General features: G+C 36.0%; 1 protein-coding gene across 1 annotated transcript in view; it reads right to left on the minus strand.

Moving 5' to 3' along the window:
- Nucleotides 1–14,795, minus strand: part of HFM1 (helicase for meiosis 1) — a gene marked incomplete at both ends in the record, with an annotated part of 98,544 nt that extends 83,749 nt beyond the window's left edge. Inside the window, 5 exons of the mRNA XM_080691749.1 lie at nt 1,148–1,195; nt 1,419–1,681; nt 6,955–7,261; nt 9,820–9,932; nt 14,725–14,795. Coding sequence (XP_080547875.1) covers nt 1,148–1,195; nt 1,419–1,681; nt 6,955–7,261; nt 9,820–9,932; nt 14,725–14,795 — 802 coding nt within the window. The remainder of the gene's footprint in view (nt 1–1,147; nt 1,196–1,418; nt 1,682–6,954; nt 7,262–9,819; nt 9,933–14,724) is intronic.
- Nucleotides 14,796–15,857: the final 1,062 nt, after the last annotated feature.

Here is a 15,857-nt window from a genome sequence, read left to right on the forward strand (position 1 = left end):
TCTCAGCTATTCAGGAGGCTAAGGCAGTAGGACTGGTTGAGCCCTATGGGTTTGAGACCAGTCCAGGCAACTTAGCAAGACCCTGTCTAAAAATCAAACCATTTTTTTCAATTAAAAAAGTAAAAGCAAAATGCTAAGAGAGCAAATCTTAAGTCTTCTCAACACACACACACACACACACACAACCATGAGAGGGGGGTAGATGTGTTAATTAACTTGGTTGTGGTCACCATTTTACAATATGTACAAATAATAAAACACCATACTGCATGCTTTATACGTATACAATTTTTTTTTGGTACTGGGGATGGAACCCAGGGGCACTGTACCTCTGAGCTACATCCCCAGTCCTATTTTTCATTCTTTATTTTGAAACAGGGTCTCACTGAGTTGCAAAGAGCCTCACTAAGTAGCTAGGGCTGTCCACGAACCACGATCCTCCTTTCTCAGCCTTACAAATGCTGGGATTACAAGCTTGTGTCACCATGTCTGGCTCAATGCTTTTTCAGACAGAGAAGTAGATAAGGCATAGTCCTTGCCTTCAATAAGTTCTTAGGTCTTGGAGAAATAGTTACATAAACAGTTGGAAATTATAATAACATAGAATAAATATACTGGTATAGGCATGCACAGGATATTAAAGAAGCAAAGAGGATATTTCCAGCACAATACACTCAAAATATTTATACTAGAAGTACCCATACATGTAAATTGAATTCTATGTATATACTCCAAATTAGTTTCTTTCAAAAATATTAAATATTCCCAGTTCACAAAGTAGCCCATTTCCTTCCCTTTCTCCTACTCAGTTTAACCCAATAAGGGTGTTATTACCCAAAATAAAAGAAATTATCTACATCTAAAAATAAATATGATAAAGAGCTCTACCAATACAAATCTGATTTCTATATTTATCTGGTTCATAAACTGCTACAAACAGTTTAACAAACTGGCACCAGTCTACACCACAGCTGAAATAACACTGAATCTCATACACCTGCATCTCTTACATGATCCCAAAAAGTTCACTTTTCACTCTTTTCCTTTGTCAACCAAAACAAATACAGAAGAACACAATGAAACAAAATATTTTAAAATTTTAATTTTAGAAACATAAAGCAACTATTAAAAAAAACTTAAAGGATACGAATTTCTGTGACAGCCTTCAGGGAACCTAAGTCATGTTTGGTTGTCCCTAAAAAAATTGTATACACTTATATGAATATTTTACAATTCTTTCTAGAAAACTTTCAATAAACCTTTTTTGAGAGTACATTAGAACTCAGCTTAAAAGATAATGTAACATAATAAATGGAGAAATTTCATTCAAATATACTATATTTTTTATTCTTACCTATGCTATGAAATGTAGATTAGTTTGCACTTTTATAAAACCAACGGAAAAAAAAAAGAATTACCTTGAATATCATGAGGGTGAGAGACCATTGAAAAAGATGGTAGTCTGAACGTGTTCTCTCCAATTTCAGAAGCAGGAGAATCATCATTTGCTTTAAATATGTTTGTAGAATATTCAGGTTTCTGGTAATTATTGCTATAGCTCCATGGTTTCCCTTTGTTTATTTCTGTCTGAACAATTTTCACTGAGCCAATGTAAGAGTCCAGATTTGCACTATCAGTAGAATAAGCACTTCCATGCATATTGTCACATATTTTAAATAATCTGAAAGAAAATAAGACCATATCATGTTTCCCACTTTTAAGAGCTGCTTAGAATGCAAAAAACTAGCATAAAATTATCCCCTTTAAACATGTTCTTAGACATGGCTTATTCAAACCAAAAAGATAATGGAGTTCAGCTCCTAAAGGATGACTTGCTAGGTTTACCAGTGATATATGCCTTTGAGGAAGCCAGTCTCCAAGATGGCCTGATGATCCTTGCCTTCTGCTATTCACATTCTTGCAGGCTCCATATAAACTGAATCATTTAATCAAGACTGGCCTGTGTATTTAGTAGAGTGTTGCACAAGTCCAAGTGCATGACTATCAAAGCTAGGTCATAAAAGACATCAGACACATTCCTTTCACATGATGGTTCATTCTGTAGAAGAGTTAATCACCATATCCCAAGTAGCTCTAGGAGAGGCTCTGAAGCCTCCTGTCAATAATCAGTACCAACTTGTCAGCAAAGGTGAGTAAGCCACCTTGAAAACAGATCCAACAGCCCCTGTCAAGTGTCAGAAAACCATGGGCTATGTAATAGAGAGCCACAATATCTTATGTATTCTCAGAGAGATACTGGGTTAAAACTACCAACTAAGTTGTTTCTAAAACCCTGACTCACAGAAACTACGAGAAATAAAAATGTTTATTATTGTTTCAAGCCACTAAATTGGGGATAATTTGTCCACAATAAATAAATGACTACTAATGACATCAGTAAAGTACCATGAGAGAGGGGGAAAAGCCACAGTAAAAGTAATTCACTTAGTAGTAGTTAAATTTAACAAAATGATTCAAATTATAAAAATATTAACACTTATATTGAGTTTATAAGAAGATATTAACATAATTATCGTGAATTAAAAGTTACAGCAATAAGATTTGGCTTCACAGAAGGTACCACTCAATACATTTTAATACAGTTTTCCTCATGAATCAATTCAAGGTTACATGCCCTATTCTTCTTAAAAGGAAAAGAAGTAAACTAAGCATATTAGTAAATCAAGTCAGCCCAAACACTATTTAATAACAAACCTAGTGTAAGAAATACTTCTTTGCAAAGTTCTAGAAAACAAGGACATACCATCTTTATGACTGCACTTAATTCATAATAGCCTCAAGAGATAAAGTAACCATTAAGGTTCCTAATACAACACTCACATCTTAAAGAATAAGTAATGAAGATGACAAGTGATTAAAGTTTTATGTATTTCCATAAGAAATGGTACCTAAACAAGCACAATGCAAATAAGTAATTTCTAAAAAAAATTTTTGTGATACTAGGGATTGAACCTAGGGTCATTCTACCTGTGAATTATACCCCCAGCCCAATGTTATTTTTTATTTTAAACAGAGTCTCAATAAGTTGCTGAGGGCCTTAAAAGTTGTTGAGGCTGGCTACAAATCTCCGATTCTCCTGTCTCAGCCTCCCAAGTTCTGGAATTACAGGCATATGCTACCAATAAATAATTTTTACTGTTAGTTTCAATGATGTATTTTTGTATAAGAACAGTCTTTCAAAAACACTAGAAAGAAACAAAAGTCTGTGTGTGTGTGTGTGTGTGTGTGTGTGTGTGTGTAGTACTGGAGATTAAACCCAGGCACATTCTATCTCTGAGCTACACCTCCAGCCCTATCGAAACAGGGGTCTCACTAGGTTGCTGAAAAGTCTCATTATATTGCTGAGACTGGCTTCAAACCTGCAATCCTCCTGTCTCAGTCTCCCAAGTACTAGGATTACAGACATGCCCCATCTCCCCTGGAAAAAAATATATTTTAGAAAAAAGTAAAACTTCATCCTCCAATGTTAACAGTTCTATCTTTGAAGATTGAAAAATAAAAAAGCAGACAGTCTTAATATAGTAGAATCCATTATAAAATGAAACTAGAAACAAGAAAATTATGCTATAGAATGACTTTTGCTGTATATGATATTGATTAAAAGCATGGACTGTGCTCCTTGTGGAAGGGAAACCCCTGGAATAGATGCCATTGGTCACTGCAGTGCACCATAACCTTCGCTTGTTCCTCCCCTTAGTTCCTGTTAGGACAGTGTTCTCCTATTGGACCTTAATAGCCCACCCAGGCATGTGATGACATCTGGTCACATTCCCCTCAGATGATATTGTAGTTTCCCTCCGTGGATGGAGAATCTGTCTCTGGGGATCTATTTTTGAAGTAGTGGTGTGTTCATCTGACAAATAGCTGTTTGGCAAGCTTAGAGTATTACAGAAAACAAAAGATGTACCACATTCTGGTCACCAGTAAGTACCCCACTCCTTACCATAATTAATAATGCTTTCTTTTGGAGTTCTAGGAAATGTAATTTGATGGGAATACCTCAAATGAAAGTGGAAATATTAGTGATTTTTTTCATGTGAACTGAAACTCTTAAAAGTTTTTAAAAAGTACATGAAGTAGTGTGCCATACATGTTTATATTCCACATTCTTGATTCTTTGAATTAATGTTTGTGTGTATATATGTGCCTCCTTACACATGAACTGAAATTAAAGACTGGTTGAAAAGTGAAAAAAACAACAAACAAACAAACAAACAAAAAGCATGGACTATGGATTCAGACAAACCTTGGTTTTAAGTCCAAAGCTCAAGCTCATTCATTTTTTAGCTTGTGTGACTTTAAAAGAGTTAGTAAGAGTATAAAATGTGTTTTGTAAGCTGTAAAGATATTATTCACATTCTAGTTACCTAAATTCTCTGGACTTTGAATTTTTCTGAGGACCTCTGGAACTCCTACTCCACAAACTCCCCTATGTCCTCAATTCTTCTCCTTCTCCTTCTTTTTTTTTTTTTTTTTTTTTTTTTTGGTGGTACTGGGGTTCCTGGAAAACCATCTACCTCCGGGCTACACTCCCAGACCTATTTGGAAACAGGGTCTTTTAAGCCAGTGAGGATGGCTTCGAACCAGCGCAATCCTCCTGTCTGCCCCTCCCAAGAGCGGGTATTACAAACTTCCGCCACCACGCCCGGCTCCTCAATTCTTCACTGATTGTTTTATTTACTCCTTATTCCTAAAAATATGGTTCTGCCCTAAAATAATTTTGGCTCCTTAAAAAATCTTTAGTGTAGAAATTTCTATTTTCTCACATCCAATGTACCTGCAGGTTGAGAGTGTTTTTCTCTCTATCCCAAATGTGGGCTATCATTCCACTCTTAAAATACTATCTATATACTATTCAGCTGTACTACATGTAAACTTTCTAGTCACTTTAGAACCTTTTCTGTTCACTTCCAAATTATGCCACCATTCTGTGTTACTTCAACATTCATGGGGACAACCCACTCAAATCCTGATCTCTCAGTTCCTTAGGCAGTTCATCTCTAAGGGCCATCTCCTTTACCTGACTTCAGTCATTTTCTATCTCACCCTGGTTTGCCATTATCCCAAACTGCTCCTTCTCTAAATAATTAAATCAATAATAATTCTGATGCAGTAATCTCTGACTATAACTTCCTATTCTTTTAGTTTATTTGCTCAAAGAACCAATGAGATCAAAGTATAAGTTAACTGTAAAAAACCTTTCTGTTTTCTCCCAAGCAATCTTCTTTCTCTTTTCTTGTCTACCTTTTGTGGACTTAAATTCCACAGTCACTTTCTCAACAATATTCTAAACTCTTTTCCTCCTTGTCAATCTAAAATTAACAACGGAGGAAGAAGCTCTCCAAAGAAATGAGTTTACTTAGAAATGAATAACAGGAGACTATAATCCCTCTAGGAATAGTACTGCCATCACAAACCATGTAGTGAAACTATGTAAGACTGTGCAACAGACTGGCTCGATCGGGATGGCCGCTGAGCCTGTTCGGGACCGAATTATCTCAGAAAGGTGGACAAAAGTTTAGGTGGTAGTTCTGCAGCCACTTATCTGCAGCGATTCTTTCCCTTTTATGAAATGAACTCCTTTAAGTTCCTATTCACGGCGCTAAATGTGGGGATTCCTCTCCGGGAAAGAATCTGACATGGACCCATGCTTCTTGTGCAATCGCTGCAGATAAGTGGCTGCAGAACTACCACCTAAACCTTTTTTCACCTTTCTGAGATAATTCGGTCCCGAATGGACTCTGCGGCCATCCCGATTGAGCCAGTCTGTCTCAGGACTGTATTCATTCGCAGGGATGCAAAAGAATGACAAGTTTTTACAGGTCAAATGAAAAAGGTTACAGAAGTTGCTCTGAAACAATTATCCTTAGCCAGAATTAATAAGAAGGGTGGTTTCAGTCCAAGGTTGAAATAGACAATTACTAGGCAGATGTCCTTGCAGAAGTATTCTTTGTATAAAGCTGTGATGACTTTTATGCTTTAAATAAGGCTGAGGTTTTCAAGAGTCTCATAATAGTTTTCTATCATAGGAATGTGTATGAGACAGCCCATCCTTTATGGCCTACCAAATCCATTTTGTTAGGGTTTGACAAAAGTGATTCCATTTTTATTCTGACAATTTTCACGCCCTTAATCATTCTTACATTACATTAAAAATCTCAATCCAAGGCGGGAGTGGTGGCACATGCTTGTAATCCCAGCATTTGGGAGGCTGAGACTGGAGGATTGTGGTTTGTGGACAGCCTCAGCTACTTAGTGAGGCCCTCCGCAACTTAGTGAGAACCTGTTTCAAAATAAAAAATAAAAAAATAGGGTGGGGGCATAGCTCAGAGGTAGAATGCCCCTGTGTTCCATTTCATTCCCAGTACAGCCAAAAAGAAAAAAAAAATCTCAATCCTGTAATTTTTATAATTACAACCAGGCAGGGGAATACTACTGGATAAAAAGTTCAACTGTTGAGCAGATAATATTGAAATTCAGAGTTATCATCAAAAAGGTTGTAGGATATAATGTCAATATACAAAAGTCAATTATACTTTTATACACTGGCAATGGAAAATCTGAAGAAATTCAGAAAAAAGATTAAATTTATAAAAACATTAAAAAAGAATAAAATACTTGGAAATAAATTTAACAAAATAAGTGTTAGACTTATCCACTGAGAATCATAAAACATCATTGGAAGAATTAAAGAAAACCTAAAAACTGGAGAGACATCTCATGTTTATAGACTGGAAGACTTAATGTTGTTAAGATGGCAATACTCCTGAGTATCACAAACATACAATAAAATAATGTTTAGCAAATAATAGACTATATTTGTTATTACTGTTTTTCTCATTCAGAATCTATCATTACTTAATATTTTGGAAGTATACATGAGTAATCAACTTTATTCACTGAATATTATTTAGTTTTCACTGAATTCGTTACCTTTTTTGGAATGCTGATATACTCTCTCTTTTATCCTCAGTAATGTTAACTAATGTAGTATCATCAGGAACATTTTTCTCAGGTGCTATCCCAGTGCTCACGGGATTTTTATATTTCTGAGAAGAACTATATGTCAGCTTGCCAGCAACATGTGATGAGTTATTGGTACTTGCTCCTCCTATATTTAGATAATCATGCTCATTTTTGTAAGAGGGAAATTGGAATTTTTGTGTTGGTGAAATATAATTTTTATCTTCATGAATAATCCTTAAATTTGATGTTAATGTTTTTGGCCTCTTTTCCTGACCTACAAAAAATGAGTATATCAATTATTACATATCCATCATGAAAATAAATTTTCAAAATGACAATAGATAAAACCTTTTTAATATACTTTTACTGGTGCATTGTACCCTCACAGCATAATGTAGTACAAAGTGATACTGACATACATGCACAAAGCACTTAGTGAGCGTCCCCTTGCTCCCTCCTCAATCCCTTCCCTTCCTCATGATACTGAGACTGGCATTGGTATTATAATATACACAATGTCAATAGAGGTGTTTGATAATGGAATTTTTTTTTCTATTGTAGTACTATGGGTTGAACCCGGGAACATTCTACCTCCAATCTATACCCCAGCCCTATATTTTATTCTTTATTTTGAAAAAGGTCCTACTAAGTTGCAGAGGGCCTCACTAAGTAGCTGAGGCTGGCTGAATTTGCGATCCTCCTGTCTCAGCCTCCCAAGTACTGGGATTACAAGCCTGTGCCCCCACACCCAGCTTGACAATGAAAAAATTTTAATAAAAAAATTCAGTAGTTTACTAGTTAAAGACAAAAGCCAAGAGTCTTAGTATAATAACAAGTATTAGTACAATAACAAGATAATCTATAATATGATATGTGGTTTTGAAATACAGGTGGTTATTTCTGAAGGGAGCTCAGAAATTAATTCAGAATTATTAAGATTAAATTTACAACTGGAGCTGGGTATGGTTGCATGTGCTTGTAATCCTAGTACTTGATTGTAATCCTAGTACTTGAGAGGCTGAGACAGGAGGCTCTCAGGTTCAAAGCCAGCATCAGTAGCTTAGTGAGGCTCTCAGCAACTTAGTGAGACCCTGTTTCCAAATAAAATATAAAAATAGGTCTGGGGGTATAGTCCAGAGGTAGAAGGCCCCTGGGTTCCAACCCCAGTACCAAAAAAAAATTTTTTTTAATTAAAAAAAAATTTACAACTGGGTATGGTGGTACATGCCTGTAATCCCAGTCCTGGGAGACTGAGACACAGAAGGATCATGAGTTCTCAGCCAGCCTCAGCAACTTAGGCCCTATTTTAAAATAAAAAATAAAACAAGGCTAGGCATGATGGCTTATACCTATAATTATAGTACTTAGAAGTTCAAGACCAGCCTCAGCAACTTAGTAAGACCTTATTTCAAAATAAAAAATAAAACAGGACTAGAGTGTAACTCACAGGTAAAAGACCCTGGGTTCAATCCCTAATACTACACACAATAAAAATATTAAATTTGCAATTTACATATAAATTTGTAATTTATATAAAACAGATTTAATTTCTGACCACAAAGTGACCATAAATGTAATCATGAACTATTTTAGCTACTACAAATAGGGAAGAAATTATGATGATTTAAGGTTTTATATAAATAAGTTATATACAGTTATATACAAATAAAATGACAAATCCTATAAAATATTACTATATATGATCTAGTATTAAATATATGATATAAACCTTTTAACTTTGTGATCCTGCATCTAAAATCATGATAAAGGAATATATTCAGCAGAATGACAGAATTTTAAGTTTCCTTACAGAGATTTTTCAAGAATCTGTGAGAAATTTAGGAGTTTAGAAGACTTATTAGGGCTTAAATTTTACCTTTCGTAAAGAACAAGGAAAAACTGAACAGTAGTGACAGGAGTTTTAATAAAGACAAAAATATTCACAGAACTGTAGAACAAGTATGTGATACTACATTGTTGTTACCGTTAGATACAAAATGTTCCCTGAAAAGCTCATGTACTAATGTTCAGAGTTGGTGTAATTAAGTCACAAGGATTGTAATCTCGTCAGTATGTGAATCCATTTGGATTTACTATAAGGTAACCTAGGCAGGTGGGTGGTAGCTGGGGAAGGTGGGTCCCTGGGAGTGTGGCCTTCGGGGTTATCTGTTTTAGGACCCCTTTACTGGTTTGCTCTCTCTGGGCTTTTGGCCTTCATGATGTGAGAGCACAGCCTTGTTCTCTCCTTCTCTATACTTCCTACCACCATGCCCCAAGACCCCCATGCCCTGAAATTCATAAACTTTAGCCTCACATGGACTGAACCCAAAATCTCCAAAAAACTGTGAGCAAATAAATCTTTCCTTTAAGTTGTGTGGTCAGTGTTATGAATTGTAGCAGAGAGAATGTTGACTGAGACAATTGTGTACTATGCTTATGTATGTGTATGGAGAAGGTAAATGTTTTATTATCTTAAGATTAATGAGCACTATTTGGTTGTTGTTGTTGTTGGTACTGGGGATGGAACCCTTCTACCTCCGGGCTACACACTCCGAGACCTATTTTTATATTTTTTAAAATTTGGAAACAGGGTCTCTTAAGCCAGCACGGCTGGCTTTGAACCTGCACGATCCTCCGGTCTCCGACTCCCAAGCACGGGGATTACAAGCATGAGCCACCATGCCTGGCAGCACTATTTTAAATAAGAAAAGTCTCTGGCTTTCATTTTATTCCATTAAAATGAAATAATTAATACATTAACATTCTATTACATTTTTTATATTGACATTAACTTCATGAATTTGATTTCACAACAAATATGCAATAACTTACATAACAGTTTATGGCTTCCTATTTCTTCTTCTAACTCCTGAGTAGCTGGAATTTCTGAAATCAAGGGAGCAGGAGGGAGAAACCAATCTAATGATTTTTCATTGTCTGGAGAGCTATATAAAATGTAAAAATATAGGTATATGTTAACAAAGACTTAACAGAAAAACTACATATTTACTAAACATTACTCAACTATAGACTCTTAGATAAACAGTTATTCTATAAACAAACTTTCTGTCACCACTGTGATTTATCTCTACACAGCAATGTTCTCAACTTTTTTCCCTTGTGTATCATGGGATTAATGATACTGCTATATAAAATACACTACCTAAATAATGGTTATAATTCCAGTTTGTTTTCTCTAACTCAAAATGACAGACAAGCACCTTAAATCTACTCCAATATTTTTAAGTAGTAACTCATTTTCAAACTTTAGAATTTTAAGTATTAAATATGACTAATTATTACATACAGTACTCATAATCATAGATAAATGGGTAAATTATATACCATTACAGGTACTCTGAAGTATTCCTATATTATTATAAATTAATGTTCTAACTCAAATATTCGTGGTATAGTACAACCTTCAAAAATTCCAAGAAACCAGTTAAAAATGACAATCTATAAGCCTATGGCAATTGGCATAATTTTTGCCACTTTCTTGGCATCTTTATCCCTCATCTTTCAACTGTGATTCTGTTAACTGATGCTCCTTCTTTTAACTGATGTTTCTTTTCCAATCAAAATTTACTTGATCAGGACAAAAAATAAGTGATAAGTAACAGGAAATAAAGTTGAGAAAAAGCACCACATATATTGCCTATTTGGCATCCCAAGAATTTTATTATTTCTTTTTTCTTCATTTGTCATGTCAAGTTCTATTAAGTAAGATACTTAAGTCTTTTGCTTTTCTGCCTCTCTAGCTGCTAGAGTCGTATTTTCCAAATCAAAAATCTGTAACACATTATCTAATAAGTCTAAAAGACTTAGATAATATTCCAGAGCATTTGGAATTTAGGACTATAATAGAGGGTCCCTATGATTATACCCAGTTCAATGATTCCCTAGGATGACTTACAGGACTCAGCATATATTCCTACTTCCAGCTATTGGGCAGTCCTGAGAAAACCATAAACTTATAAGAGTTGTCTCCCAGTAGAATTACATAGGACACTTTTTTTTTCTTTTTTCTTTTTTGGTACTGGAGATGGAACCCAGGGGCTTGCTACCTCCGGGTACATTCCCAGACCTATTTTATGTTTTTATTTGGAAACAGGGTCTTGCTAAGTTCCTGAGAGCCTCACTAAGTAGCTGAGGTAGTACTGGGGATTGAACTCAAAGGCATTCTACCTCTGAGCTGCACCTCCAGCTCTATTTTTTATTCTTTATTTTGAAACAAGGTCTCACTAAATTGCAGAGGGCCTTACTAAGTAGCTGAGGTTGGCGACAAATCTTCCATCCTCCTGTATTAGTCTCCCAAGTACTGGGATTACAAGCATGCATCATCATAGCTATTTAGGGCACATTTAATTCTTTAAGTAACCAGCTGTGACAACATACATGAAATGTTACCAATAAAGGAAGCTCATTAGGGACACAATGCTCAGGGTTTACTAAGGACTAATCATGTAAGCATCCCATCTGGCACATAAATTCCAGAATACCAGAAAAAAAAGCAGGTATCCAACATAAACCATATTATTTGTATAAACAGTTTATGCACAGTGCACCAGTGTTATCAGTTAATGGTGGGAACCTTCCTGAAATCAGTTCTCAGACTACAGCCAAAGGCCAAACTTGCAAGTAGGCCTTTTCAAGGATAGTAGTTAGGCCTGCTGTGTTAACTCTTTTCTGTACAGGAACTATTCAAGAAATCCATGAAAGAGGATGAGATACAGGAAATATACATCTAGCTCTACTAGTCAACCTCCTCTTAAAATTAAATCTTCCTTATGATTTCCCCATTTTTTTCTAGAAGGGCTATCACTCTCCCAGTCAACAAAATCTGAACCATAACATAATCTTTTTTTACTCACTCTATACAGACACATATGGAATATTTCTGCATCACCCTTTGAATGCTTCTTAAATTCACCATTTCTAGCTGGGCATGGCGGCGCACGCTTGTAATCCCAGCATTCGGGAGGCTGAGAACGGAGGATCGTGGTTCACGGACAGCCTCAGCTACCTAGTGAGGCCCTCTGCAACTCAGTGAGACCCAGTTTCAAAATAAAGAATAAAAAATAGGGCAGGGGGTGTAGCTCAGAGATCGAATGCCCCTGGGTTCTACCCCCAGAGCCACAACAACAACAAAAATTCACCATTTCTTTGGATCTGCACTGTTACTATTATAATCAAGGTTTGAATTAACTCATGTCTGACTGAAAACAATAGTAACTGCCTTTACTGCCTCCAGGATTTCTCTTAATATATTTCACACATTCCTACCACATTAATTTGGAATTGTTTTCACTGTGCTACTCCATTCAAAAATTTTTAGTACCTTGCAGATAATGCCAAACTTCTAAGGTGGCTTAGACCATCTTCCAGTGTTAATCCTTTCAGTCACATACCTTTCAGTCTAGGCCAAACCGAACTGTTTATTGTATATCTGCCATGTTCTTGATATAAGTGTTCCCCAAAGACCCATGTGTTAAAAGGCTTGCTTGTCAGTCTGTGACACTATTTGGAGATGGTGAAACATTTAAGAGGTAGGACCTAGTGGGAAGAACTTAGCTCATTCAGGATAAGCCCTTGAAAGACATACTGGGTCCCTGGCCCCTTCCTATCTCTCTTTGCCTTCCAGTTGAATTCCAGGGCTTCCTCTAACATGTGCTCCCACTATGATGTACTCCCTTTCCACAGGCCCAAAAGCAATGGGCCAACTGTCCATGGACTGAACCCCCTAAAACTATGAGACAAACTTTCCACCTCATAAGGTATTTATATTAGGTATTTTGTCACAGTGACAAAAACTAACACAATACCAAATAGATGATATATTCTGTACCTCCTTATCTTTGTTCAAAGCAATTTCCTTTATTCTGCTTGCCCCTGGGCCTTGCCTCACCCCACATCCACCTATAGAAGTGCTACTATTTTATTCATTCATTAAGCCATCCAACAGCTATGATTACTAAGTAGCACATGCCAGATGGAATTCTAGAGCTTTTTTATTTATTTATTTATTTTTATTTATTTATTTATTTTTGGTGGTACTGGGGGTGGAACCCAGAGGCTTTCTACCTCCGGGCTATACTCCCAGACCTTTTTTATATTTTATTTGGAATCAGAGTCTCACTAAGTTGCTGAGAGCCTCACTAAGTAGCTGAGGCTGGCTTCGAACCCGTGCGATCCTCCTGTCTCAGCCTCCCAAGCGCGGGGATTACAAGCGTGCACCACCACGCCCGGCTATTTTATATTTATTTAAAGCTCAGCTAAAATCCTACCTTTCCTAAGAAATCTCCATAGGTTCTCAGAGATTTTCTCCTTTCTCTCTTCTTACAGAATGAACCTATATTTCTCAGAGCCCTCACTGTAGAGTGTGTTTGTCTGTCTGTGTGTGCGCGTGCACGCGTGCACACACAGTTAGATAAAAGATAGAAATAGCCAAATAAATCTGATAATGCCTATAGGCTGTACCATCTAAGGGCATTGTTTCTGTTCCCATTTTCATCAGCAGTATTTAGAACAATGCTTATATATTTTTTTCAGGATATGGTTGTTTATTTAATCCATGGCTTTTAAAATAGAGATTTACATCCATGATTATTATTCTGGCATTTAACATCTACCACAGTCTATCTTCAACTACTTTTTTAACTTTATGTCCCATTGCTTTTCTTTTATGAATCAACTACTCCAGAAAACTTCGATACACTATCTCTTAAAAGTACTGTGAACTGTCTTCCTCTCTGTAACACTCTACCTTCAAATGCCTATTTTATCTCTGTCAAAAGAATTATCAAATCTTTCAAAGCCTCCAGAGGCCTCTCCCCACTACCATAAAGTCTGACCTCTGAGCCCAAGATGATCTTCCTTCCAAATCTGAAAATTTATTGCATGAACATATGCTAATCATTTGCTTTGGATGTGTGTGTGTGTGTGTGTCATTAGAAGAACAACTATATGTTCCAAAATTTCCCTGGGCCAGTTCTGATTAAGTCCTATTGCCCAGGTGGATCTACTCTTTTATTCTCAAAAGTATCCCAGTATGGATCATGACTGACATTGTCATATTATTTATTATTGACCTTCTGATGTATATTTAACCTCAATTAGATTGTAAATTTTTGAGGTAAAATTTTGTTTCATTCTTGTTATATCTCACCAGTTAATATTAATATTTGAATTAATGCTTAAATTAACGAAAGAATAAACAAATGTTTCATTAATACAGGATAATACAGTAGAACAAATACAGAGGATATTCAGAACTAAGATCAATCCGTATGTGCAAATTCATAAAAATCATAAACAGACTACCTACTCACTGTTCTTGTCTTTATTCCCATATCTTTATTTCCATCCCTATTTCCTACTTCTATTGCATTTGCCTACCACATTTGGTCTGTTTCCAAAAGGTACTATCACTTCTTATCCTAGCTACTCTTTGATCATTACTCCCAGGCAAAAATAATTTGAAAAACCAGAAATACAAATAAATAGAAATCAAACAGGCAAGAGCCTATTCTATATTTTAAATTGCAAAATTAAAACATTCAAGATGCTAAACTTTACTTATTCCTATATATTTGAATTCCATGTCTTCTAAGTATATAACTGAAACAACATTCTGTTGATTATTTGTATATTTATCTGGGAGAAAACTAAAACTCCCCCAAATTCTAAAAACTTTAAAATAATATACCATATTATCATTCTTTACAGCACACTTACTTTTCAACATCATCTAGATTTTCAAAAAATAAATTATCCATAGGAAAAAAGCAGTCATTTGATTTGAGCATTGCTGAAAACTGAACTTCATAAATCTACAAAATATAGAAAAGGCAGTTAGTGTGGTGGTGCATGCTTGTAATCCCAGCATTTGGGAGGCTGAGACAAAAGGATCCTGGTTCGTGGACCGCCTCAGCTACTTAGTGAGGCCTTTTGCAACTCAGTGAGACTGTTTCAAAATAAAAACTAAAAAATAGGGCTGGGGGTATAGCTTGGAGGTAGAATGCCCCTGGGTTCCATCACCAGTACCTCAAAAAATAAAAAAAAAATTATTTAAAAAGAGGAAGTTGATATTTTATTTAAAAAGATGTAGAAAATATTTCTGAATAGGTAAACCAGAATTATTAACTTCCCAAAATGTGGTAAAATATAATGAGATGACTTTTCCAGCTTCATCTGTGATTTCCAAAGCATCCCAATATCAAATACATTATTCTCTGTTCTCCACTCATTCACGTACTTGTGGTCTTTCCTCACCCTGCACCAATACTTGGAACATATTTTCCTCCATTCTCCACCTGGCAAATCCTTGCCCATCCTTCGAAGAATAAGTCAAATGTCATATCTTCCTCAAAGACTTCTCTGAACTTTTCTTCCCCAACGCAGAACTCATTGCTCCTTTTGGGCCCTTCATACTTTTGTTCATACCATTATTTCTGAGTTAGGATGCTACAGTTTGAATGTGTTTATCTCTAACAATGTAACTATGTACATATGCAGGAATTTGCTTCATAATAAAGAGGAAGAGTTAACCCAGGCACAGTGGTGCATGCCTGTAATCCCAGTACTTGGGAGGCTGAGATAGAAGTGATCATAGGTTCTAGTCGAGCACCTTAGCAAGACCCTGTTTGAAAAAGATACAAAACAAAATGTGCATGGTGGCACATGCTTATAATCTCAGTACTTGGGAGGCTGAGACAGGAGGATCACAAGTTTACGGCCAGCCTAAGTTACTTACTGAGGCCATCTGCAATTTAGTGAGACCCTGCTTAAAAATAATAAAAAAAAAAAATCGGGCTTGGGGGAGATGTAGTTCAGAGGTAGAATGCCCCTGGGTTCAAGCTCCAGCACCC

Source organism: Muscardinus avellanarius (assembly GCF_963383645.1).
Source record: "Muscardinus avellanarius genome assembly, chromosome: 3".
In the NCBI taxonomy this organism is placed as follows: domain Eukaryota; kingdom Metazoa; phylum Chordata; class Mammalia; order Rodentia; family Gliridae; genus Muscardinus; species Muscardinus avellanarius.